The 22,458-nt window shown below is 41.1% G+C and overlaps 1 protein-coding gene across 1 annotated transcript in view; it reads right to left on the reverse strand.

Moving 5' to 3' along the window:
- The window catches only part of C5H5orf63 (chromosome 5 C5orf63 homolog), a 62,047-nt gene that overhangs the window by 18,039 nt on the left and 21,550 nt on the right, over positions 1–22,458 (reverse strand). The window contains exon 2 of the mRNA XM_063456951.1: positions 6,773–6,880. Within this exon, the coding sequence (XP_063313021.1) occupies positions 6,773–6,880 (108 nt within the window). The remainder of the gene's footprint in view (positions 1–6,772; positions 6,881–22,458) is intronic.

The raw sequence follows: 22,458 nt of genomic DNA on the forward strand, positions 1-22,458 counted from the left end.
GTGTCTATGTCGCCCCGAGAAAACCTTCTGTTTGTCTCTTTGTCTCCCCCAGTCCCACTGTGTGCATCTTTCTCCTCCAGCCCAGCTTTGCCTCCCACAAACCTGTTGTGTCACTTTGTACCCTTCCCTTCTGTATATCTCTTGTCCTTCCAATAAATCTTCTGTGTGTCTCTTTACCTCCCCCCAGTTGCTCTGTCTGCTTCTTTCTTCCTGCAGACTGTCTGTGGGCCTCTTTCTCCCCCTCACTGTTCCTCTGTGACTCTCTTCCCCCTGTGTCTCTTTCTCCCCCCTGTGTCTCTCTCTTCTACCTCTGTCTCTTTTTCCCTCTCTCCCCACTATTTCTCCCCTTCACCCCCTGAGGCTGACCTGGTCTGAAATCGGGTCCGGAGTTCTGCTAAAACGGCAGGGACAGCAAAGTGCTGTTGTCTTTCTTTCTCCTTCATGCTCCCTTGCGGTTCCCACAATTCCCAGCATGGACACATCATAGAGTAATCACTAATCACTCGTAATCACTCAAACTACTCTATGATGTGGCTGTTCTGGGAATTGTCAGCTTTGCCCCCATCCTCAGTCCTCCTATGCTTTCTGACAGCTGCATGGCTGTCAGTATCAGTGAGTGTGCCGCAAGACCGACACACTCACTACCTGGCCCGTCGGCACCACCATACACTATAGGTCCAGCCGCAAGGTAACTATTGAACGCGGACGGCCCCCTCAGAGTGTGGCACCAGATGGGCACCCGTCGGCACCTACATGCGGCCGGCGACACTGTGTTACTCAAGCTGGCCGCAGGGCTCCCTCTCTATAAGAGGGAAGAATTAGAGATGTGCAGCCTCCAGGTGCCGCGGGCCACCGGGAAATTTCCCCGTATGCCAGTCCGTCTGGATTGGCACTGGGATAAAGTAAGTAAATAAAGGGTTTTTACTCCTTTATTCACTGGGGAGGCAGGTGCGCGAGGGAGGGCGGTAGCAGAGGGGCTATAGTGCCAGGAATATAGCTTTGTATTCCTGGCACTTATAGTATCCCTTTAAGTGAAAAATAACAAAACGTATGTTATCATCTAAGGGTATCTACATGTGGATTTATACAAGGAAGATTTACGATCACTATTTATTGTTGATTGGTCTGTTACTGTGTCTAATAATTAATAGTGGGGGGATTATTTCCTAGATTTACTTCAGGATACCTTGCAATGCTGATTTATCCTTTTAATTATTATTCTTATGCATTAAATGATCATTATTATTATTATTATTGTGTGAAAAACTGAAACTCACCAAAAACTCCTGCTTATTTTAGAAGATATTTTAATAAAAGTTACGTTTTAATTAGGACACAGACAAAGTTCTCAATTACATAGGAAGCTATCCATCCCAAAAAGTAGGTCTGTCTTTATCACTGCTAGTGAGAGTATTTGAACATCAAAAGTTTGAAATTGGATAGCATTTTCTGGTGGTGTGTTTATCCTTTGGAGATTTAAAATGTTTCAGAACAGACATTATTTATAGACATTGTCAGCATTACAAACTCCATTTTTCATCTGGTACTATGTTATCAAGCTCTGCCAATTCTGCTCTGCTTATTTAAATTTCAATCTCAGACAAGAGTGAAACTGATTTATTTTGCTCTGATTACAGCCCATTATAGTTATAAGTCAATGGAAGATTAGAATGCATTCAGATGCAGAGACAATCTTGCTGTCATGTGTATATATGACAACTGTATAAAGGAGCCAGTGGAATGAAAAAGAAATTATACAAAACTTTGTGCATCAGTGAATGAAATAAATAGCATTAAATTATTTACTACAGCTAATGTATATTCATCAAGCTTGTATTCCTGTAAATGGAACAATTAAAGAGATCCTGCAGGCACCAAAAGTAAAAGAATGAATAATGAATTCTAAACATATTGCAGTGATACCCTGGTTAGGATATCCACTGTGTAACATCTGTGCTGGAGCATATATAATACATATATATATTCCAGTTATTTAAGAAACAAAAGTGGCTAGGCCTGGCAAGAGGTAGATCGCTTTGCACATCTACATTTAAACGATAGTTAAAGAAGGTCAGTTAAATAATAACAAATGTTTTTTGTTTTCTCCCCAAGTCCTATACAGTCCAGATATTTATGTTTTTTTTTTTTTTTTTTAATTCGCCACCATATTACGTAAACCAAGGATGCTCCAAAACGTTTTTATGCTTTCTGGATATAACAGATTATGAAAAGGAAGCTGTAGAACGTAATGACGTGATGATGTCTCTTTAATCTCTGAAATATCTTGAATCCATTAGAGGGTCCATACTTTAGGGTCCAAGTATTAAGGTAAGAAATATTTTAGCATCGTAGTGGGGTAGTAATGGTAATTTTCCGTGGGTCGGAGGAGTTTTGGCTAAAATCAGCAGAGTTACAACTCTGAACAGTTTGAGTAATTTAAGAATATGACATGTAAGCCTATTTGATATGATGTGAACTAATATCAGGCCCAGACTGGCAATCGGGCACACTAGATGGCCATGAGCCGAGGCTGGCAAGGGAGGTCGCAGGATCTCCCCAGCCGGTTCATGCAAGGCCAGCGTTATCCGAGCGACGGCCCTGCTATGTTCCATGACGGGCCGGTAGGAAGATCAAAGATCTTCCAGCTCCTCTGATGGTATTGCAGCGATGCCTCGATGTCGAGGCATCGAGCAATAACTCTCCTTACTGCCAGGCACCTGAGTGATGGCTCCCCCCCGCAGGGATCCCTTCCAGATTGCTCCACGTGGCATCCGGCAGTAAAGCAGAGCATGGGAAGCCATCGGGCAAACTGCGTTCATTTTGAAAAAAATTGGTTTGGAAATAGCAAAGTGCTACTTGTACTTAAAGCCCTATAACTTGCAAAAAAAGCTAAGAACATGTTAACATTATGGGTATTTCTACTTTTCTAATTTAGAAACTATCACGGGTGTTTTTTGGTGGTAGTAGATGCGTAACAGTTTTTGGGGGTCAAAGCAAAGCAAAAGTGTGTTTTAATACAAAAAATGTATCATATTTTATATTTGTTATTATAGTAAATTATATGATATGATGCAAATAATGGTATCTTTAGAAAACCATTTAATGGCGAGAAAAACGGTATATAATATGTGTGGGTACAGTAAATGAGTAAGAGGAAAATTATAGCTACAAACACCACAGAAATATAAAAAGAGCCCTGGTCCTTAGCGGTAAGAAAATTAAAAAAACGGTCTGGTCACCAAGATGTTTAAAAAAACCTGCCTCCCTCCAAAAAACAAAAACACACACACACACCATCCTAAAACACACACAGCGCCTTCACTCACACACACACAGCACCGTCACACACACACACTGCACCCCTCACACACACACCACCCTAAAACACACACAGCGCCTTCACTCACACACACAGCACCGTCACACACACACACTACACCCCTAACACACACAGCAGCCCCCAAACACACTGCACCACACACACACAATACTTCCAAACATATGTATATATACTACAGAACCCTTCACACAATACTGCACCCCTAAACAATTACATTCCAGACACACACTAGATCCCTTACCCAACTCTGAATCATCTACGCATATACACACACTAGATCCCTATATACACTCTGAATCCTCTACACACACACTCACTAGATCTCCTATACACTGTCTGGGTCCTTCAAACACACACTAGATCCCCTACACACACACACACACTACATTTCTGACAAACACACTCTGGATCCCCTATGCACACACTAGATTCCTTGTAAGCAAACACATACTACATTACCTAAACACACACTATGTCCCCCCATACACACACACTCTACAGCACCTAGACACACATACATTACATTACACCACAAACACAACATGACTGAAACCAACCTATTAACTCAAAACCACACCACAATCAGCTCATTCTACAGACACGCAACCCCATAAGCAGGCTGCAGACACATGCACAGTACTCTTTCCTGGAGTTTTGTTTCCTAGTATCCCATTTATGGAGACACCAGAGACAAGTTTCAAGCAAACACAACGCAAGCATGTTATTAAATTTGCTTGCGCTGTGCAGAACAAATATAGGGCCTTTTTCTCATGCTAGAGCTCTTCAGCTGAGCTCTGCACATTGTCTGCCCTGAAAGAGCATTGGATTAACATGCTCACTTTGAGATGGGGTGTGCTTGTCATTGGGGATGACAAAACACACCCTATCTGGACCCGTCCACTTTTCAGTGGGCCGCTGTGATTAAAAATGCCCGGGCCGAATTTTTTTCTCAGTCTGGCCCTATTATACATAGTATCCAGGGCTAAAATGAAACTGAACAGGCCCTGGTTAATTTTATAAGCAATCTTCTCTTCTGTTTTCTACATGCTAATATTATTAGTATAAGCTTTCACCTTTAAATAAAATGGTAAAAAGGAATGTTTGTTAATAGACTCAGGTATTCAATTATTTACAGCAAAGCATCAGAATAAAAACCGAACAAGCTATGCTTAAGATCTCTGATTAATAAACATATCCAATTTGTAAGTTATACAGTGAAGCAAACTGACACCTGGATTCATCTGAAGCACAGTATATTATTTAAGTAGGGTTTAATATTAAATAGAGCATGTTGATTATATAAATATGAAAGACATGCAAAAATAAATTATAAATAAAAATTATATTTGCATTGTATGTACCTGTATGTGCTGCAAAACCATTGCAGTCATGGTTCTCACTTGAAAGGATACTACAAGCACCAAAACAACTTTAGCTTAATGAAGAACTTTTGGTGTATAGATCTTAACTCTGCAATCTCGCTGCTCAATTCTCTGACATTTAGGAGTTAAATCACTTTATAAAGCCCTAGTCACACCTACCTGGATGTTACTCATACAACCTTACTAAACACTTAAAGGGATTCTCCAGTGCCAGGAAAACAAACCGTTTTCCTGGCACTGCAGCCTGCAGGTCCCATCTCCCGCCCACCCCCCATTCCAAGTTGCTGAAGGGGTTAAAACCCCTTCAGTGACTTACCTGTATCCAGCACCAATGTCCCTCGACGCTGGGGTCAGGGTCCGCTCACGCTACTCCCCCGCCGTCGTCCGGCCGGGGAGACCTATTGAGCATTTGCGGCAATGCCGCGCATGCGCATTAGACCTCCCCATAGGAAAGCATTGAAAAATGCTTTCAATGCCTTCCTATGGGGATTTCAGCGACGCTGGAGGTCCTCACATAGCGTGAGGACGTCCAGCAACGCTATAGCACACTTTTCATGTGCTATAAACACGGAAGAGCCTGTGTCTAGTAGTCAGCCACTAGAGGAGGAGTTAACCCTGCAAGGTAAATATTGCAGTTTATGAAAACTTCCAGAAGTTTGGTCCTTAAGGGGTTAAGCTAAAGTTGTTTTGATGCCTATAGTATTCTTTTAAAGAGGAACTATAATTTCCAGAGAAGTGACAGGTCATCATCCCAACACCTCAGTAAATGTTAAATAAATAGAGCACCAGCACTAAGTAACATAAATCGTACTTCCTCTCCACTTTAATGTTTGTGGGGCTTAGTTGCCCATGAGTGCTCAGTTCAGGCATCCAACATAAAATTCCCATTGTTGCGCAGTCTGAATACTCCATCTCGCAGTGCTGTACGTGCACATATGCCATGTGTAAAACAATGCTAGAGTTAACTATTTTACATACTGTGCCAAGTCTTGCCGGAAAAATAGTTACAATATGATAGAAAATTAATATATTTTTTTTAACACAGCTTTTAGTTATTTGTTTGTGCTAAAAGTGAAAAAGTGACAGTTACTCTAACAGTCCTAATGTGTTTTATATCCCACCTCCTACAGACTGTAAGCTCGTTTGAGCAGGGTCCTCTTCAACCAATCGTTCCTATAAGTTTTCTTGTAATTGTCCGATTTATAGTTAAACCCCCCCTCATAATATTGTAAAGCGCTACGGAATCTGTTGGCGCAATATAAATGGAAATAATAATAATAATAATAACAGCAGAGTAGTGCTCATCTCAGACATTCCTACACAGGATTGTGTAATAGACATTGTAGGAGCCTCTGGGAGTTGTAATTCAATTGTCAGGTTATGATTATTATTTACACCCTGAACAGCAGTATTCATTGGAGCAATTTAGGGAAACATAGCATGTTGGGAGGAAGGGATTAAAACTTATGCGGCACAACAATTATAAAAAAAAAAAAATAAAAAAAAAAAAAAGACCATAAAACACTCTAAAAACCCACCCAAAATAAATAATTATAAACTAACCTACATGTTACTCCAAATATGTTGGTGCCTGGAGTGTCATTCTCACACGGTTTTATTTGTTGGCATATCTTGAATAGTTTGTAAATCGGAATCTAAATTTGTGCTTAGGGCAACAAATTAGTTATTAACTGTAAGAATTACATAAAGATTTTTATTTTAAACAATAATGATATGTAGTAGATAATTCGATATACGATTATAGCTAAACAGAAAAAATATGCATTTTGTATAAAAGAGATTTAGTCTGACTATTCGGATGTAATAAGTCCTATCTATTCTATACCTGTGAATAAGTGGCTTTATTCCATACATTCTAAAACCATGGATATCTAATTATTGAATTGAAACTTTAATGCTGTCCATGTGAACATGAATAATATGTTTGAAACTAATATAACAGATATGTTTTGTAGAATTATCAGATCTTTAAATTATTTATAAAAACCTATCTAAAATGAATGAATACCGTGTGAGTTCATAGTATTACCTTAGTGAAGAGAGTCAGCACAGGTTTTTCCTTTTGAGATACAAAACACCGTTTTAATGCTGGAAATGCTGAAGATTTTGCATGTCTCCAATACACCGGATGGAACATCTGTTGAAATCAGAATATTTGTACAAATGAATTGATTGTATGCCAGTTCTGTCCAGCTTTGAATGAACAGAACCAAACCCCGTAAATATAAATAATACTCAAATTGCTTTTGAACAGGTTGACAAAAACAGAGGCTCTCCCTTCACCCACAGCCCAGCTCCAATCTATGAATACCAGCTGACTGAAGTAGCTCTATTTTGAGAGTGAAACGCGTATTGGCCATTTTTAAAGTACTTTTATTGACGACTTTTTATAGACACATTTATTTAAATTTATTATATATTAATACATTTGTTACTTTTTTCAATCCTATTTAAGTCCTTTTTTGGAGCCTCCAAGGAATCTTCATAGGGGTAGTGCCATCCCCATTTGAATTGGCACTAAATCTATACACCTAGAGCCGGGATCCAGAGTCTCAGGACCAGGTGAGCACCACATTTATTAACATATACCTGTGTTCTTCTATTGCCAAAATCTACACATTGGTCCATTCTCTTTTATGTCTTTGAGAATTACTCCGAGTCGAAGTAGAAAGGTGGTGTTACCATAATAAGCACACAAGCCTCAATACGGAGCCAGTGTTTCTATATACAGGCTCCTTGAAATGTGAGTGTACAGTTCACTACGATATTACTATTATTATTGCACTGCCACTTTATATACCATCTGCACTATATTGTATCTTTTTGTATTTTTCTTGACATGTACTTTATACTGCATCATTGAACAAAATAACGTTTGGTAAGCTGTATATGTGTTTGAGCGCTTCACTTATAGGTGTGAGTCTCTGTCACTTACACCGCATTATAATCTACAGCTCCAAACTAGCTGACATTATAATGCAAAGACTTGTTCAGCAATCAAAGACTGTGAGCCCAGTACTCGAAGCCTATCACTGATGTCTACGCATAGATGGCTTTGGGAGGATAATGTGGACATGTATTACCACAATATCCGATAGACTGCAGAGAGCCCAGGCTTTGGTGTAAGCGATGCTCAGTGCTTGATAAATTGCTTTTGACAAACAACAAAGCATGGCACACCTAAACATCCCTTGTACTAGAACTACTACAATAAGTCATAAAGTCATTATTTCACAGGTTAGAGGCTTTGCTAACCAACCAGAGATCACCTGCTTTGAGAACCACGGCACTCAAAGCACTTTGTAAAGGGGATTCATTACCACTACCTACACCCTCATCAGCTGCACCTCCCATTGATGTATATGCACCAGTGGGAACTTCACCAGGGAGATGTGCAAGAGGACATCTGACGGCAGATTATAAGGTTTCCATATAGGTTGCACTCCAGGAATAAATATACAAACTTTTTGATGATAAACAGTGAGATTGTGCAGAACGGACAATATCCAAGAGATCTTTGTTGGAGATTTAATGGGACGAGGGATACAAGTATTTGACTTACCCAAAAGTTGTCCATGGGCTTTTTCACTCTCACAGACTAAATATGTGTTTCGACAAAATAATTCTCATCGAATGGCACTTGCTCCTAGCTGGCTCAATAATGCAGTGTCTTCATTGCAAACAGTAGTATTTAAAATAACAAAACTAATTAATGAATAATTTAACAGCCACGGACTGTGCCACTATGTCCTCCTAACAGAAGAAATGTGTTTTCTAAGATTTTTCTTGCCCCCTTCTTTGGTGTACCTTACATAGTGTTTACCTCCTCTTTTGTAATTTTTCTTATTATTTTACTATTCTTTGCACACTCCATTCTTTCTTTTGTTTCTTGTTCCAAATTGAAAAAGCAGGTCTCTTGTAATCCTACATGTTACAATAAGGTAGAACACGAATAAAGTAGAACATGGATTTACAATGTAACACTGTCCTGAGATCATCACACATCTGCCCTGCTTCTGCAAGCCTTGGTAGTGGCATATTGAGAGCTATATACACTCAAGTCATTCGCTTGCACGCATTCCATCACTAGCAATGTTAGCAATATGGCGCTGTGAGTTCTCGGATGGGGAAAGGGAGTTTTTCACAAGGCATTTACTTTTTTTATACCTTCTATATTTTTTTTTACCTAAAAGAGCAGGGTATAGATATTTAAAATAAGTATTTATTATTTTAAACCAAAAACAGATTTGTTTGATGATTTTACATCTGTCTTTTTATATCTTCAATGCAAATCAAGTAAAATCTATTTTAACGGTAGAAACGGAAATCAAACATAACATAATGCATGGCGGCTTTGTGTAGGATCTTCAAAGGCTCAGCTTGAAACCAGTTATCAAGCATTCAAATAATGAACGCAGAATTGTATAGCATCACAGACATGAGAATAATCACACCTTTGAATCCAAGCTAAGAGATGTGGTTGTTGAGCAACAAAATGCTGTCCCTGTATCTGGATGAGTGAGATTTGTGCAATATATATATATATTATGTACATACCATTTCATTTTGACCTTGCACTTAAAATGAATGGCATTTGGGAAGTGGCTGAATGAGCAACAAAGAAGATGGGTTTATGAGAAGCTCCAGTGGAGTATATATATATATATATATATATATATATATATATATATATATATATATATATATATATATATACACACACACACACACACACACATACACATACACACACATAGATACAACTAGACATTTCGCCCCGGCACCTGGCATTTGTCAGCCATTTTCTAAGCAGCGCAGGAAACATTAAAGCCGGCCACCGCGGGGAGCATAGAGAGGCGGTGCCTGAGGGAGCAGGAACCTTCCTGCAGTTCCTCTCTGCTCCCTTGTGCGCTGTTTAGTGACATTAATATTATGATTTTATTATTTATATAGCGCCATCCGATTCCGTAGCGCTGTACAATGGGAATGACGTCACTCCGGCCCCGGCATCACTACAGAGAGCGCGCAGAGGAGCAGCGAGAAACTGCAGGAAGATCAGAGAGAAAACCCACTAGACGCCAGCGAATTTCCGCAAATGTTCGCGAACGGGTGAACCGCCATAGACTTCAATGGGCAGGCGAATTTTAAAACCCACAGGGACTCTTTCTGGCCACAATAGTGATGGAAAAGTAGTTTCAAGGGGACTAACACCTGGACTGTGGCAGGCCGGAGGGGGATCCATGGCAAAACTCCCATGGAAAATTACATAGTTAATGCAGAGTCTGGTTTAAATCCATAAAGGGCATAAATCACCTAACATTCCTAAATTGTTTGGAATAACCTGCTTTAAAACATCAGGTATGATGTTGTATCGATCAGGTAGTGTTAAGGTTACGCCCGCTTCACAGTGACAGACCAAACTCCCCGTTTAACGCACCGCAAACACCGCAAACTGTTGTCAGAGGCAAACACACCAAAAAAATGCCACACTGCTGAGCTCTGCAATGACGGCATTCTGGTGGTGGCAACAGCATGCGTTGACTGGCGTGCTGTCTGGCTGACCCCGGGTGCCGATGCATGCTGTCTGACTGTGCCACTAGCTTCTTGCGACGACCTCCCCCTGCTTCCAACTCATCTCCTCCTCCTCCTCTCTGTCTCCCCATCTGAACTTTCCCCCTGTTCTTCTTCTCTTCTAGCGGGCACCCACGTGACATCCACGGACGCATCGTCATCAACTGTATCTGACAACTCAGCAAAGGAAGCTGCAGCGGGTACAACATCATCATCACACCGTAAGTCCATGTGTGTAATGCAGCCTGACTGAGACATATCCTTGTTATCTATATCCTCTGGCAATAATGGTTGTGCATCACTCATTTCTTCCAACTGATGTGTAAATAACTCCTCTGACAGATCAAGTGAAGCGGCTGTCGTGCTAGTGTTGGTGGTGGCGGCAGGCGGGCGAGTGGTAACTTGAGAGGTGCCCGAAGCTAAACTGGAGGAGGATGGTGCGTCAAGGTTCCGAGCGGAAGCTGTAGAAGATTGGGTGTCCTGTGTTAGCCAGTCAACTATGTCCTCAGAACTTTTCGAGTTCAGGGTACGTGGCCTCTGAACACTGGGCATTATTCTAGGGCCAAAGGGAATCACAGCACCACAACCACGACGGCCCCTGCGGGGTGGCCTGCCTTTGCCTGTCATTTTTTTTCGATTAGTGGTACTATGCGTGCAAGCTACTGTGACAACAGATATGAGTGGCACTGTGCACTGGCAGAAGTTGGCAGAGTAGACGCTGTAGGCCTGACACATACGCTTGCAGACAACTAACTGCTATTCAATCTATTACAGTCAAATTTTTTTTTTTTAAATGTACACTACTGTTACACCAGATATGCGTTGCACTGGTGTGACACTGTGCCCTGGCAGGCCCTGAAACGCACACGCTTGAAGGAAACTGACTGCTATTATATTACAGTCCAAAAAGTTTTCTTTTTGTTAAATGCAAGCTATTGTGACACCAGATATGAGTGGTGGCACTGGGCGAGTGGGCACAGTATACGCTGTGAGCCTGACACACACACACGCTGGCAGGCAGGCATCTGCAATTAGATTACACAGAAAAAAAAATAGCAGACTGATGTTCTAGCCCTAAAAAGGGCTTTTTGGGGTGCTGTCCTTACAGCAGAGATCAGATGAGTCCTTCAGGACTGTAGTGGACACTGAATACACTAGCCTAGCAATCGATTTCCCTATTAAATCAGCAGCAGCTACACTAGCTACCCTCCTCTCACTAAGAATGCTTCCGGGGGGCGGGGCCTAGCTGTCATGGAGGAAAGACGCACTTCGTGAGAGCTCCATCAATATCTCACTTTAAGCAGCTATCAACAAGCGAATTTCACCCCAGAAGGGGATGACCCAGCAATGTTGCTCCTACCTGACCGACTCGACATGCTTAATAGTGGTCAGCAACTCGACAGAGTCTTACTTACCTCCGCGTGGCAAGTGTGGCCTGGTGCTCACCGGGTGGGAGAGGCGGCCGATCTCCCGATCCTGGGATGCCCAGGAGCAGCTACTTCCCGGCAGGAGCTCCGTTACCCCCCCCCCCCCCCTCGGACCGGTGGGGGTTATCCCGGTCCACCCCTGAGAGGCTGTCTAGAGCTAATGTATGCACAGAGCACAGCCGCCCAGGCTGACATACTCATCTGCGACTCTCCCAATATGGCGGCAGCCGCGTGTCCTCCTGGTACCAGCAAAGCATGGCAGGATATTGAGTCTAAGCTGGACAGACTCTTTAATCAATTTTGGAAGCAAATAACAAGCAGGAAGCCCCAACAAGCTCCACCACAGCCCCAACAAGCTCCACCACAGCTAAGCGAAGCAGTCCCCATTAAAATCCACCAACGCAAAAGGCGTCGAAGACGGGACCGGAGGCACAAACAAAAATGCAGAGCTTGCCCCACCTTAAGCCACCACAATCCCGCACCGGACGTGAAGCACCCCCGGGACAGATCCGACCACCCGACAAAACAAGCTTCAACCACCTCAAGCCGCGAACCCGGCACTCAGCCAGAGACTTGCCTTTGTTGTTTCAGGTATCAGGGACTCCCAGGGTCTGCACCTGGCGCCCAGAAGGGATCGGATGAGCAAAAGCAGTAAACAGCAGCCTGCCAAGCATGTCCCTCTATAGCCGATCCTCCATACCATGCCTTTGATCACATGAACTGCTCTCTGCACATTAACTAATCGTAAAGTAGCGAGCGTTTAAACATGTCATTATTTCACCTCCTAAAGAGTTTATTGTCGTAGTTCCTTACATGCCTTTACCTTAACCGTTCATGTATTATGTTATTCACTAGTCTCATCTCATGGGGTGACTCACACTTGATTTATAACTAGTGGTGGAGCTGCTGATATAAATACACAGTTGATAACGTGCAAGCTACACCCTAAACATGACAGCCATCTTTCACAACAATGTACTGCTATATACTCATACCCTCAGTGCAACTAGCCATGATATACGCATGTTCAGCCTAGCATGCTCAAATATAACACACTTCTGTCTAAAAAAAAAGAATGCAGCTCGGAGGGTCTGATACTATGAAAATGTTTATTGCCATATACTATAGTAACATTGATAGTATTTAAATTTTAGTGTTATATGTTCAGTTTATTCTTTCTTAAACTCTCTTTCAGGAACAAAATTTCCCTGTGGGAATTCACCAGAATGAAATTCGCCTGTTTGAATTCACCAGTTTTAAACCGTGCGTTTGAATTCACCAGAATGCAATTTGCTGGAAAACGTCGAATTTTACAGCAAATGTAATGCGCCATTGAATCTAATGGGCAATCAAATTTTGGAAACTTTATTTTCCAAAAAAGGCGACCATTAGATTTGAGTAAATACAGTATTTTGGGGGAAAAAAAACTTTTTATTTATAACCTGTTCCAGTACAGAGAGAAAAAAAAAAAGTTACCTGCGCTCTTTCCCAAATCCCTATGCATATTTAAACGAATGAAGGTTATTTAGTAACTCCAATGGCCATTAGAAGGAATGCCCATCTGCCATGTCAAGGCAAAGCTCTTAGGTGGCTACTACACTAACCATTCACCTTGCTTCCTAGAGCTTATGGCAAAGATATCTCTAATGAGACAGAGAGGGGTATTTTTTATTTACACCCCTACATACTTATTAACCCTTACCTGTGCTCTTTCCCAAATCCTTATGTATATTTAAACAAATCTCCCTATTCTTGGGCAGCAGAAACGGCTATAGTACACATCAGCCCCAATACATACCGTAAAAAAACAAAGAAAAAAGTTACCTGCACTCTTTCCCAAATTCTTTCTTTGTTTTTCACTGTATGTATTGGGGCTGATATGTACTATGGCCGCTGCTGCCGCCCAAGAGTAGTGGGAATTTGAGCGCAGGACTTGTTTTTTTGAATTTGTTCCAGTACAGAGCATGCCAAAATAGCCATAAATGATCATTTAGACAAATCAAACATATGTCACGTATCACATAGCAATAGCATGAGAATACAATAAAAACAAGTTATTTTTTGTTTCTTTTTTTAAATGCACAAAACTATGTATAATAGCTGGATCAAGCTATTTTAAACAACTAGAGTGCCTATTAGAGCAACAATACAGATGTACCACAGAGAAAATTAAAGAATATATATTTTCTAAAAATAACTAAAAACAACTTAAGGAAGGTAGGCAGCCAATTGCATGTGTTGGAAGGATGCAGCCCAACAGCTTATGGGCTTTTAACGGATTCCTCGATCGCGGAGCAAGTTTTCAGTGCGGCTCAGGAGCTTTTAGGCTAACACCAGGCAGTTCACCATAAAGGCTTGACATCGATGACTTGACACCATGGCTTGACATCGATGATCCCAGAGGCTTGTTGCCTAGGTTAGAATGGAGAAGTGCTGGTTTCTGCAGGAGTCCGGGATTTATATAGTTAATAAACTACTAACCCTCCATTTCAGATTTAGCATCCAGTTTGTATAAAACTCAGTTTTGGTTCCTGTGGAAAATTACTAGAAGTGTTTTTGAAGAATTTGTCACAAATGCTCTCAGCAGGCCAATAAATTCGAAAGGCACATAGCTTGCCCAGCCAGAACCATACTACTTCTAAAGATAAGGTATTATCTTGATGTTCAATGCTCGACCATCTGCCTATTGACGTAAAGAAAATGTAACAAACAATGACTTGCTTGTCGAAAAAGTATAAAGTATTATTTGTGAGTTTTAAATAAATTAAAGATCAAAGAAAAAAAACGTTACCTGCGCTCTCTCCTTAATCCCTATGTATATTTAAACAAATGGAGGTCATTTAGTTACTCCAATGGTTACTGGATGGAATGCCCGCCTGCCAACGTCAAGGCAGACCCCCCTAGATGGGTCCTATTCTGACCCTTCACCTTGCTTCCTTGAGTTTCTGGCAAAAATATCTCTAATGAGACAGAAAGGGGCATTTTTTATATGCACCCTTATATACTTATTAACCCTTAATAGGGAACACATGGGATGGGCGGCAGCAGTGTAACCTAGCTGTGTGATGCAAAAAGAGTTATTTTGGTATCACACAGCTACGTTACACTGCTGCCACCCATCCCATGTGTTCCCTATTAAGGGTTAACAAATATATAGGGGTGTATATAAAAAATACCCCTTTTTGTCTCAGAGATATTTTTGCCAGAAGCTTAAGGAAGCAAAGAGGGTCTGCCTTGACGTTGGCAGGCGGGCATTCCCTCCAGTGGCCATTGGAGTAACTAAATTACCTCAATTTGTTTAAATATACATAGGGATTAAGGAGAGAGCGCAGGTAACTTTTTTTTTTCCCCTTTGGTTTTTACTATATGTATTAGCTAATGTGTACTGTAGTCGTTGCTGCCACCCAGGAGTGATGGGAGTGAGCGCAAGACTTTTCTTTTTGTAAGAGAATTAAAGATCTTGATTTGAATCTTACTACTGTGTCAGTGTCCTTTTCTTTCTGGTTAACCAAGTGCCTGTCTGTTCTCCTGTGTCTCCTTAAAGGGCTGAGTGTGCTGGCCAGCAATACATCAAGAGACTACTCGACAAGACCCCCATAACAGGCCCTGTAATTGATGTGTGTGGGTGGGAGGCTGAGGAGATATCTCAGTCCTGGACGGGAGACCTAATTGAGCCCAAAACTGTTTACACTGGGTGCTAAGGGCACTGAGAGTTACAGTCATCATTTGAGGCATTTTCAGTGTCTGCAGGGAAACTGACAAGACCTCAGCAGCCATCTTGTATGGTGGCATGCTGAAGGGGTCAGCTGAATGAAACAGGTCCAAACAGGGGAGGATCAAGGGCTAGTATAGTTGATAGTGAAGAGTTGGTTAGCTGCAGACAGAAGAGAGGTAAGGAAACAACTATCTAGACCCACCTGTCTGGAAAGGCCTCGGTAGTAAGAGTCCACTAAGGGTTCAAGATCCCAAGTATCTGAGGCAGATAGGGTATCATCACACTACAGAATATTTACCCACAGCCTAGCAATGCAAGGTAGGTAGGTAGCTTAGTGGCAATATTGAGCTGAAATGGCAAGCAGTTCTCTGTAGTGCAACTAAGCGGAGTGGCGGTCAGGTTCCGTTCTCCCCCTATTTTATATAGTTTATACTTATTTTTATAGTTTATACTTATGTAATGCAAGAAATAGGATCACTTTCGGTTCATACTTTTTAATTTATTAACTTACAATTTGGGGTCTGTCACTGCAAAGTGAATTATGGTTAGCGGACAATCACAATTCCAAACCCAGGCCACGATATCCAAGGTGGAAAACACAAATCTACAGTTCAGGTTCTGTTATACGGAATAATTAATGCAAGTCAGAGTCGATGCACAATAACTGTCAGGATTACTAGTTGATCCAGCACGTAGAATTGTGTCACACAGATGACTAATAGGTAATGTATCACCGGGCCTTAGAATGGCCGGACTTAACGTACCAACGAGTAGTCAGGATACTTGCCGAGGTCAGGGGATACAGAAAGACACAACGATAAGGGAAAGCCAGAAGTCAAGGTTCCTAGAATACAGGGAAGTCAAAAACAAAGCCAAAGTAAAAAAACAGAATAAACTTGAATCAGGAACGCGCTCTCGGACAACCACTAGGGAAACCACGACAGGGCACTGAGCAGGATGAGAACTTGGCCTAAATATCTCTCCTCTGGATCTGATAGGCTGTAATCGGCTTTTGACCCCAAAGGCAGTTACCAGGTTTCTATTCGCATAATTGCTGCTCAGCACAAACCCTCATGTGGATTTGATTGCTGCTTGGCGCAACTTTTCCTGTCAGGACAGTAATGCTGCTCGGCACAACTTTTCCTGTCAGAACTGTAAATGTCATTAATCACATTTTTATATGTGGATGAATACATGACATGAACTCACTTTTTAGTGAATAATACACAAAGCGTTATGAGCCATGCAAACTTATTTTAATATTTGCTTTGTGTATGGATTCCAATTGTGTTATTTGTCTCATATTAGTCTCATGGGCACATTCAGGACAATGCTTTAAAAAGTAGTGTATATGAAGTCTAGTTAAAATCTGTGATATTTACGATCATGGCTCGCAAAGATGTAATATGTAATAGATACATAAAGGAAACATACAATACACATATGAAAATTGAAGAGAACACAGAAAATATTTTTGAAAAACACATTATAGTGATTGGTTTAATTCTGTGCAGGAACACATTTCAAACACGTAATTTTCCATGTACAGTTTAATTATACCAATTACGGATGTGCAATATGTCAGTACACAATCACTGATTTATACAGCCTGTTCCAAATTATTATGCAAATTATATTTTTCTCATTTACCTAAATAATTGATGTAAATAACAGTCAGCATAATTCTCATGTTATCAACTATTAAGAGTACAATTCAAATGTTATTGAACAAACTTCCTAATGATAACAGTATTTTTTTAAAACATAATAAACTTACAATGCACTGTTCTAAATTATTACGCACAGTAAGTTTCAAAACACTTTATAGGTTGTAAAGAACTGAAAATTGTCATTTGCTGTGTTTGCAGCATATTTACTGAAATCAAAAGCTATTTCAATCAAACCTATAACAACATTTTAACGTTTTAAACATTTTAACAGGTCACGTTACATTTTAACATAGGACCCCTTATTTGATAGCAGCTTCACAAGTCTTGCATCCATTGAACTTGTGAGTTTTTGGCCAGTTTCTGCTTGAATTTGTTTGCAAGGTGTCAGAATAGCCTCCCAGAGCTGCTGTTTGGATGTAAACTGTCTCCCACCCTCATAGATCTTTTGCTTGAGGATGCTCCAAAGGTTCTCAATAGGATTGAGGTCAGGGGAGGATGGAGGTCACACCATGACTTTCTCTCCTTTTATCCCCATAGCAGCCATTGATGCAGAGGTATTCTTTGCAGCATGAGATGGTGCATTCTCATGCATAAAGAGGATTTTATTACGGAAAGCATAGTTCTTCCTTCTGTACCAGAGAAGAAAGTGGTCAGTCAGAAACTCCACCTACTTTGCAGAGGCCATCTTCACACCATCGGGGACCCTAAAGGGGCCGACCAGCTCTCTTCCCATGATTCCGGCCCAAAACATGACTCCACCACCACCTTCCTGACGTCGCAGCCTTGTTGGAACAGGGTGGCAGTCCACCAGCCATCCACTACTTCATCCATCTGGACCATCCAGGGTTGCACGGCACTCATCAGTGAACAGGACTGTTTGAAAATTAGTCTTCATGTATTTTTCTGCCCAATGCAGCCATTTCTGCTTGTGAGCATTGGTTAGTGGTGGCTGAATAGAAGGTTTATGCACAGTTGCAAGACTCTAGAGGACTCCACACCTTGATGTCCGTGGGACTCCATAGGCACCAGCAGCTTTAAATATCTGTTTGCTGCGATGTAATGGTATTTTAGCAGCTGCTCTCCTGATCCGATGCATGGATCTGGCAGAAATCTTCCTCAATGTGCCTTTATCTGCATGAATCCGTCTGTACTCTGAATCAGCCACAAATCTCTTAATAGTGCGATGAGCAGGCTTAAGTTTTCGTGAAATATCTAATGTTTTCATACCTCGTCTAAGGCATTGAACTATTTCTTTCTTTTCGGCAGCAGAGAGATCCTTTTTCTTCCCCATATTGCATGAAAATGGTGCTCTGCTTAATAATGTGGAACATCCTCCTTTAGTAGTTTTTCCTTAAATTGGGCTCACCTGGCAATCTAATTGTCACAGGTGTCCGAGATTGTTTTCAGTGATCAAAAGAGCCCTGAGACATAATGCCATCCATGAGTTAAACTGAAAAACGAAATATTTAATCTTTGTGACACTTAAATATAATTTGCATAATAATTTGAAACAGGGTGTATAGTAATTACTATTTTCCAATTAGAATTTAATTTAAAGTAACGTACATACTTCCCACCCTAAACCAAGGATAATCTATTAAATATACCCTTACACAGATAGGGGAAAAGTGAAATTGAGAGGAAATCCATGTGGATCATTATCTTACATTATAGGTTTCATACTGATGGAAGACTGGGTTCCATTTTACAGTAAAAGAACACCATAGTGTTTAGAATACCAAACTGTATTCCTAACACTACAGTGTCCCTTCTGTGGCCCTCCTCCCTCGGTCAAGAAAAGGGTTAAAACCCGTTTTCTATCACCTACCTGATTCCAGTGTCCAGGTCCCTTGGTGCTGGATTGGGCTTCTCCTCCCACGACGTCAATCGCACATTAGGCCTTCCCCATTGGAAAACATTGAATCACTACATCGCTATGGGAATTTTCAGGACAGGATTAAGGGGACATGGTAACTGCATACAGACCACTTCATTGTGATGTCCCATATTATATATATATATATATATATATATATATATTCACATAGAACAGAAAGTATTGGCAAACTACAATTTCCTTTATTCTATGCAATTATCCAAAATCAAAAGAAGGGGGAAACTGGGTACAATTAATTGGAAGTGATGGATAGGCATAACTTAGTGAAATCGAGAGAGATACAGCTATGTAGGGAATAGGTAGACAACCAGGAAAGCTAAAACCAAAATATTATGTATTCAAACTCTTACAGATAAGACACGCACACACTCACAACTAATTTCCTCTGCATTAAAAGAGATGCTAAACATACCAACAATTATACACAATAAGGTGAATTTATTACAACACTTTGCACTTGGACAGCCCAGTTTGGAGTGATAGTAGGACTTCCTGTTAATCCTGGACAAAGCGTAGTGGGAAGACCACCTTAGCAATGACCTAACTTGTACCACTCGCATCCCAATCAGGATCAACCCACATCCTTCTCAATTTCAATCACACCGACTAAACTTAGAAGGTATTTTTAACTACCATCAAGTGTAGCTCTTATCACGCTGGGTAGAAGTACAGTCTGAAAATTATTCTGTAGTATTTTTATGAAAGGAGGATGCAAGATATAGTTTTAAGTTTAGTACACATAATATTCGCCCATTCTGATTGCCAAGTCGTATGATCATAAGGTTTAGGCATATAAATAGAAATAAATTAAAGGTGACAATCTGCACTCAATTACATTTGCAGTGCTGACGTAGAGAGCCAAAACTATTTGTGTTGCTGTCCAAATACTTATGGCTAACATTATATTCTATATAATGAGTCTCAATGTCATCTTTTCAATCCCTGCCATTGCATTTTCTATTTATTTAAGGTGTTTAAAGCCCCGTAGTACCTCTGCTGTGCATCTCTCATTAACTGACAGGTTTCTGAAACGTGTGCTTTCTTGCTTCTAGCGGTATCAAGATCAGCCCAAAGTGTGAGCCTTCAGAAGATCCGCCTTTTAATGTTTGTGAACCTGCTGCTTTGTTAGGACAGAGGAGGAAAGGCAGAATAAAACACTACAAAAAGCTCACTGCTTATTAAAGATGAAGGTGTTGATTCAAATCGAGAAGAGACAGGTAGATTTGAACGCAGCAATGACACAGATAAGCTGAATTCAACCAATGTTAACCTTGAATTTAAAGGGAATTAGTGACAAATTCAAGTTAACCTACCAACTCTATATCCGTCACCATTGTCTGCATTGGACAAAGTTTACATTTTAACATAGTATTATTACTATAAAAGCAACAAGGTCACTCAGCTAATACTTATGCCGTTTATATAAGATTATATTTATATTAGTTGTGTATAAAATTATGTCGGGGGTGGGTTCTGACCTCTATGTTAGATGGAAACAAACAGTGTGACCTCCTCACTATACCTCAGTTATTTGGGACTTAATTGCTTAATTAGCCCTTTAAGCGACTCATATCGACACTGTAAGGAGGGTAGAGCTACCAGGGCATCTTATAAAGTCATTCACTGTTGGCTGAAAAGAAGGAGTCCCATATTCTCGGATTTGAGGCCTAGGATAGGCCTTGGAAAAGAGCGGAGACCGACCTTCCAGAGAGGGTTTACCTGACCTCCCACTTTGGAATGGAAGGGGTTTATCCTGGTCCCCACTAGCACAGATATTTACTGTTACCACCATCATTGTGCACTTGGCTGGCTGAAGCCACGCACTACCCTGAGCAATCCAAGATGGCTGCTAATCATGCTACACCAAAGCTATCACCGGAGGAGACACAATGGAGGCAGGAAGAGGCCTTCTCTTTACATATGATGACATTTGTACTCATTTTTGACAGAGACTTGAGGAGCTGGCTTCCAGTGGTCCTTCATTTAAATCCTGGGCAGGGAGCCAAAAGGGGTGGTGTCCCCATACGATGTTCACCACCTGGAGAAGTACTATGCTCTTGGGACTTTACCTGGGGCCCCAGTGGGCAGTGTCAGTGGACACAGTATGATGGTTCCGGTTATTACCTGGGGCTGGGGAGCCAGGGGAGGGGAGCATTCTGGTGTCCATTGAACTGGCATCTGCCGAGTCCAGCACTGTATAAAATAATGTTGCATCACCTCCCCGAGTCTGGGTTTTGGCTGACATTCAGAGATCTTCTGCCTGAACCTTTCTACTATCGTTAATGGTAGCATACAGCTACACCTTTCAGTGCCCAGTATGCTGATGGTTTTCTAGTAGTCTTATCTTAGCATTCTTGTACCTCAAATGAAATGTCTATTGATACTCAAGCAACGTATTACAGTTAATCACTGATTCTCTTATACTTATTTTACAAAACAAGTTGTTTTTATCTACCAGACTATGATATTTAATGTGTATAACTCGCAAATAATATTCTGACTGCATACAGGCAATGTTTACAGTTGTAAAATGCAGTCACCTTAATAAAAAATGATTGACAAAAAAAAATAATTAAATATGTCTGATTTTCTATGATAAGCAATCCTATGAGTCATGAAGTATTGAGAATGACCGAGGATGAAGTCACAGAGCCTTTCATTTGAACAAAATATATTAAAGGGACACTGTAGGCACCCATACCACTTCAGCTCGCTGAGGTGGTCTGAGTGCTGAGATCCTTTTGCACCTAGTGCTGCAATGTCAAACATTGCAGTTCCAGAGAAACTGCAATGTTTACATTGCAGCTCTAAGTCTGCCCTCAGTGGTTGTCTACCACACAGCTACTGGAGGCGCTTCCGGAATCGTAACAGACTTTTGGTCTGTTATCTGACGCTGGACATCCTCACACTCTGCATAAAGACCTCCAGCATCAGATTTGCCGCGCATGTGCATTAGACCGCGTTCGTCACGGGACAGAGGAGGGGGTGGAGCTTCAACCCAGCACCGAGGGACATCGGCACTGGGATAAGGTAAGTAAATAAAGGATTTTTAACCCTTTATTAACCGGGGAGGAGGGGGTGGGGGCAGAGGGATTGGTAGTGGGATAATAGCTTTGCTTTCCTGGCACTACAGTATCCCTTTAAGATGACTTCTGTGCCATTTTTAAGGTTTGTTTTTTTAAACTCATTAAGGTTGGATAACAAACAAAGAGGCTATGTAACATCTTGTCACTTTAGGGGCATTTCAACATGAAATGCGCATGTTCACTGTGTTAGAATGTCATTGTAAGGTATCATAAGACAAAGTAAGGACTACATTGTTTTATGGGCAAAGTCTAACTTAACAAAAGGAGCTTCCACCATCAAATTCTGTCGATTCCCACAGCTGTTGCTAGAAAATTGATCTTTGGAGCAGCCCAAGATCTTGTCCATAGA

The sequence above is a fragment of the Pelobates fuscus genome, chromosome 5 (genome assembly GCF_036172605.1).
Source record: "Pelobates fuscus isolate aPelFus1 chromosome 5, aPelFus1.pri, whole genome shotgun sequence".
Lineage (NCBI taxonomy): Eukaryota > Metazoa > Chordata > Amphibia > Anura > Pelobatidae > Pelobates > Pelobates fuscus.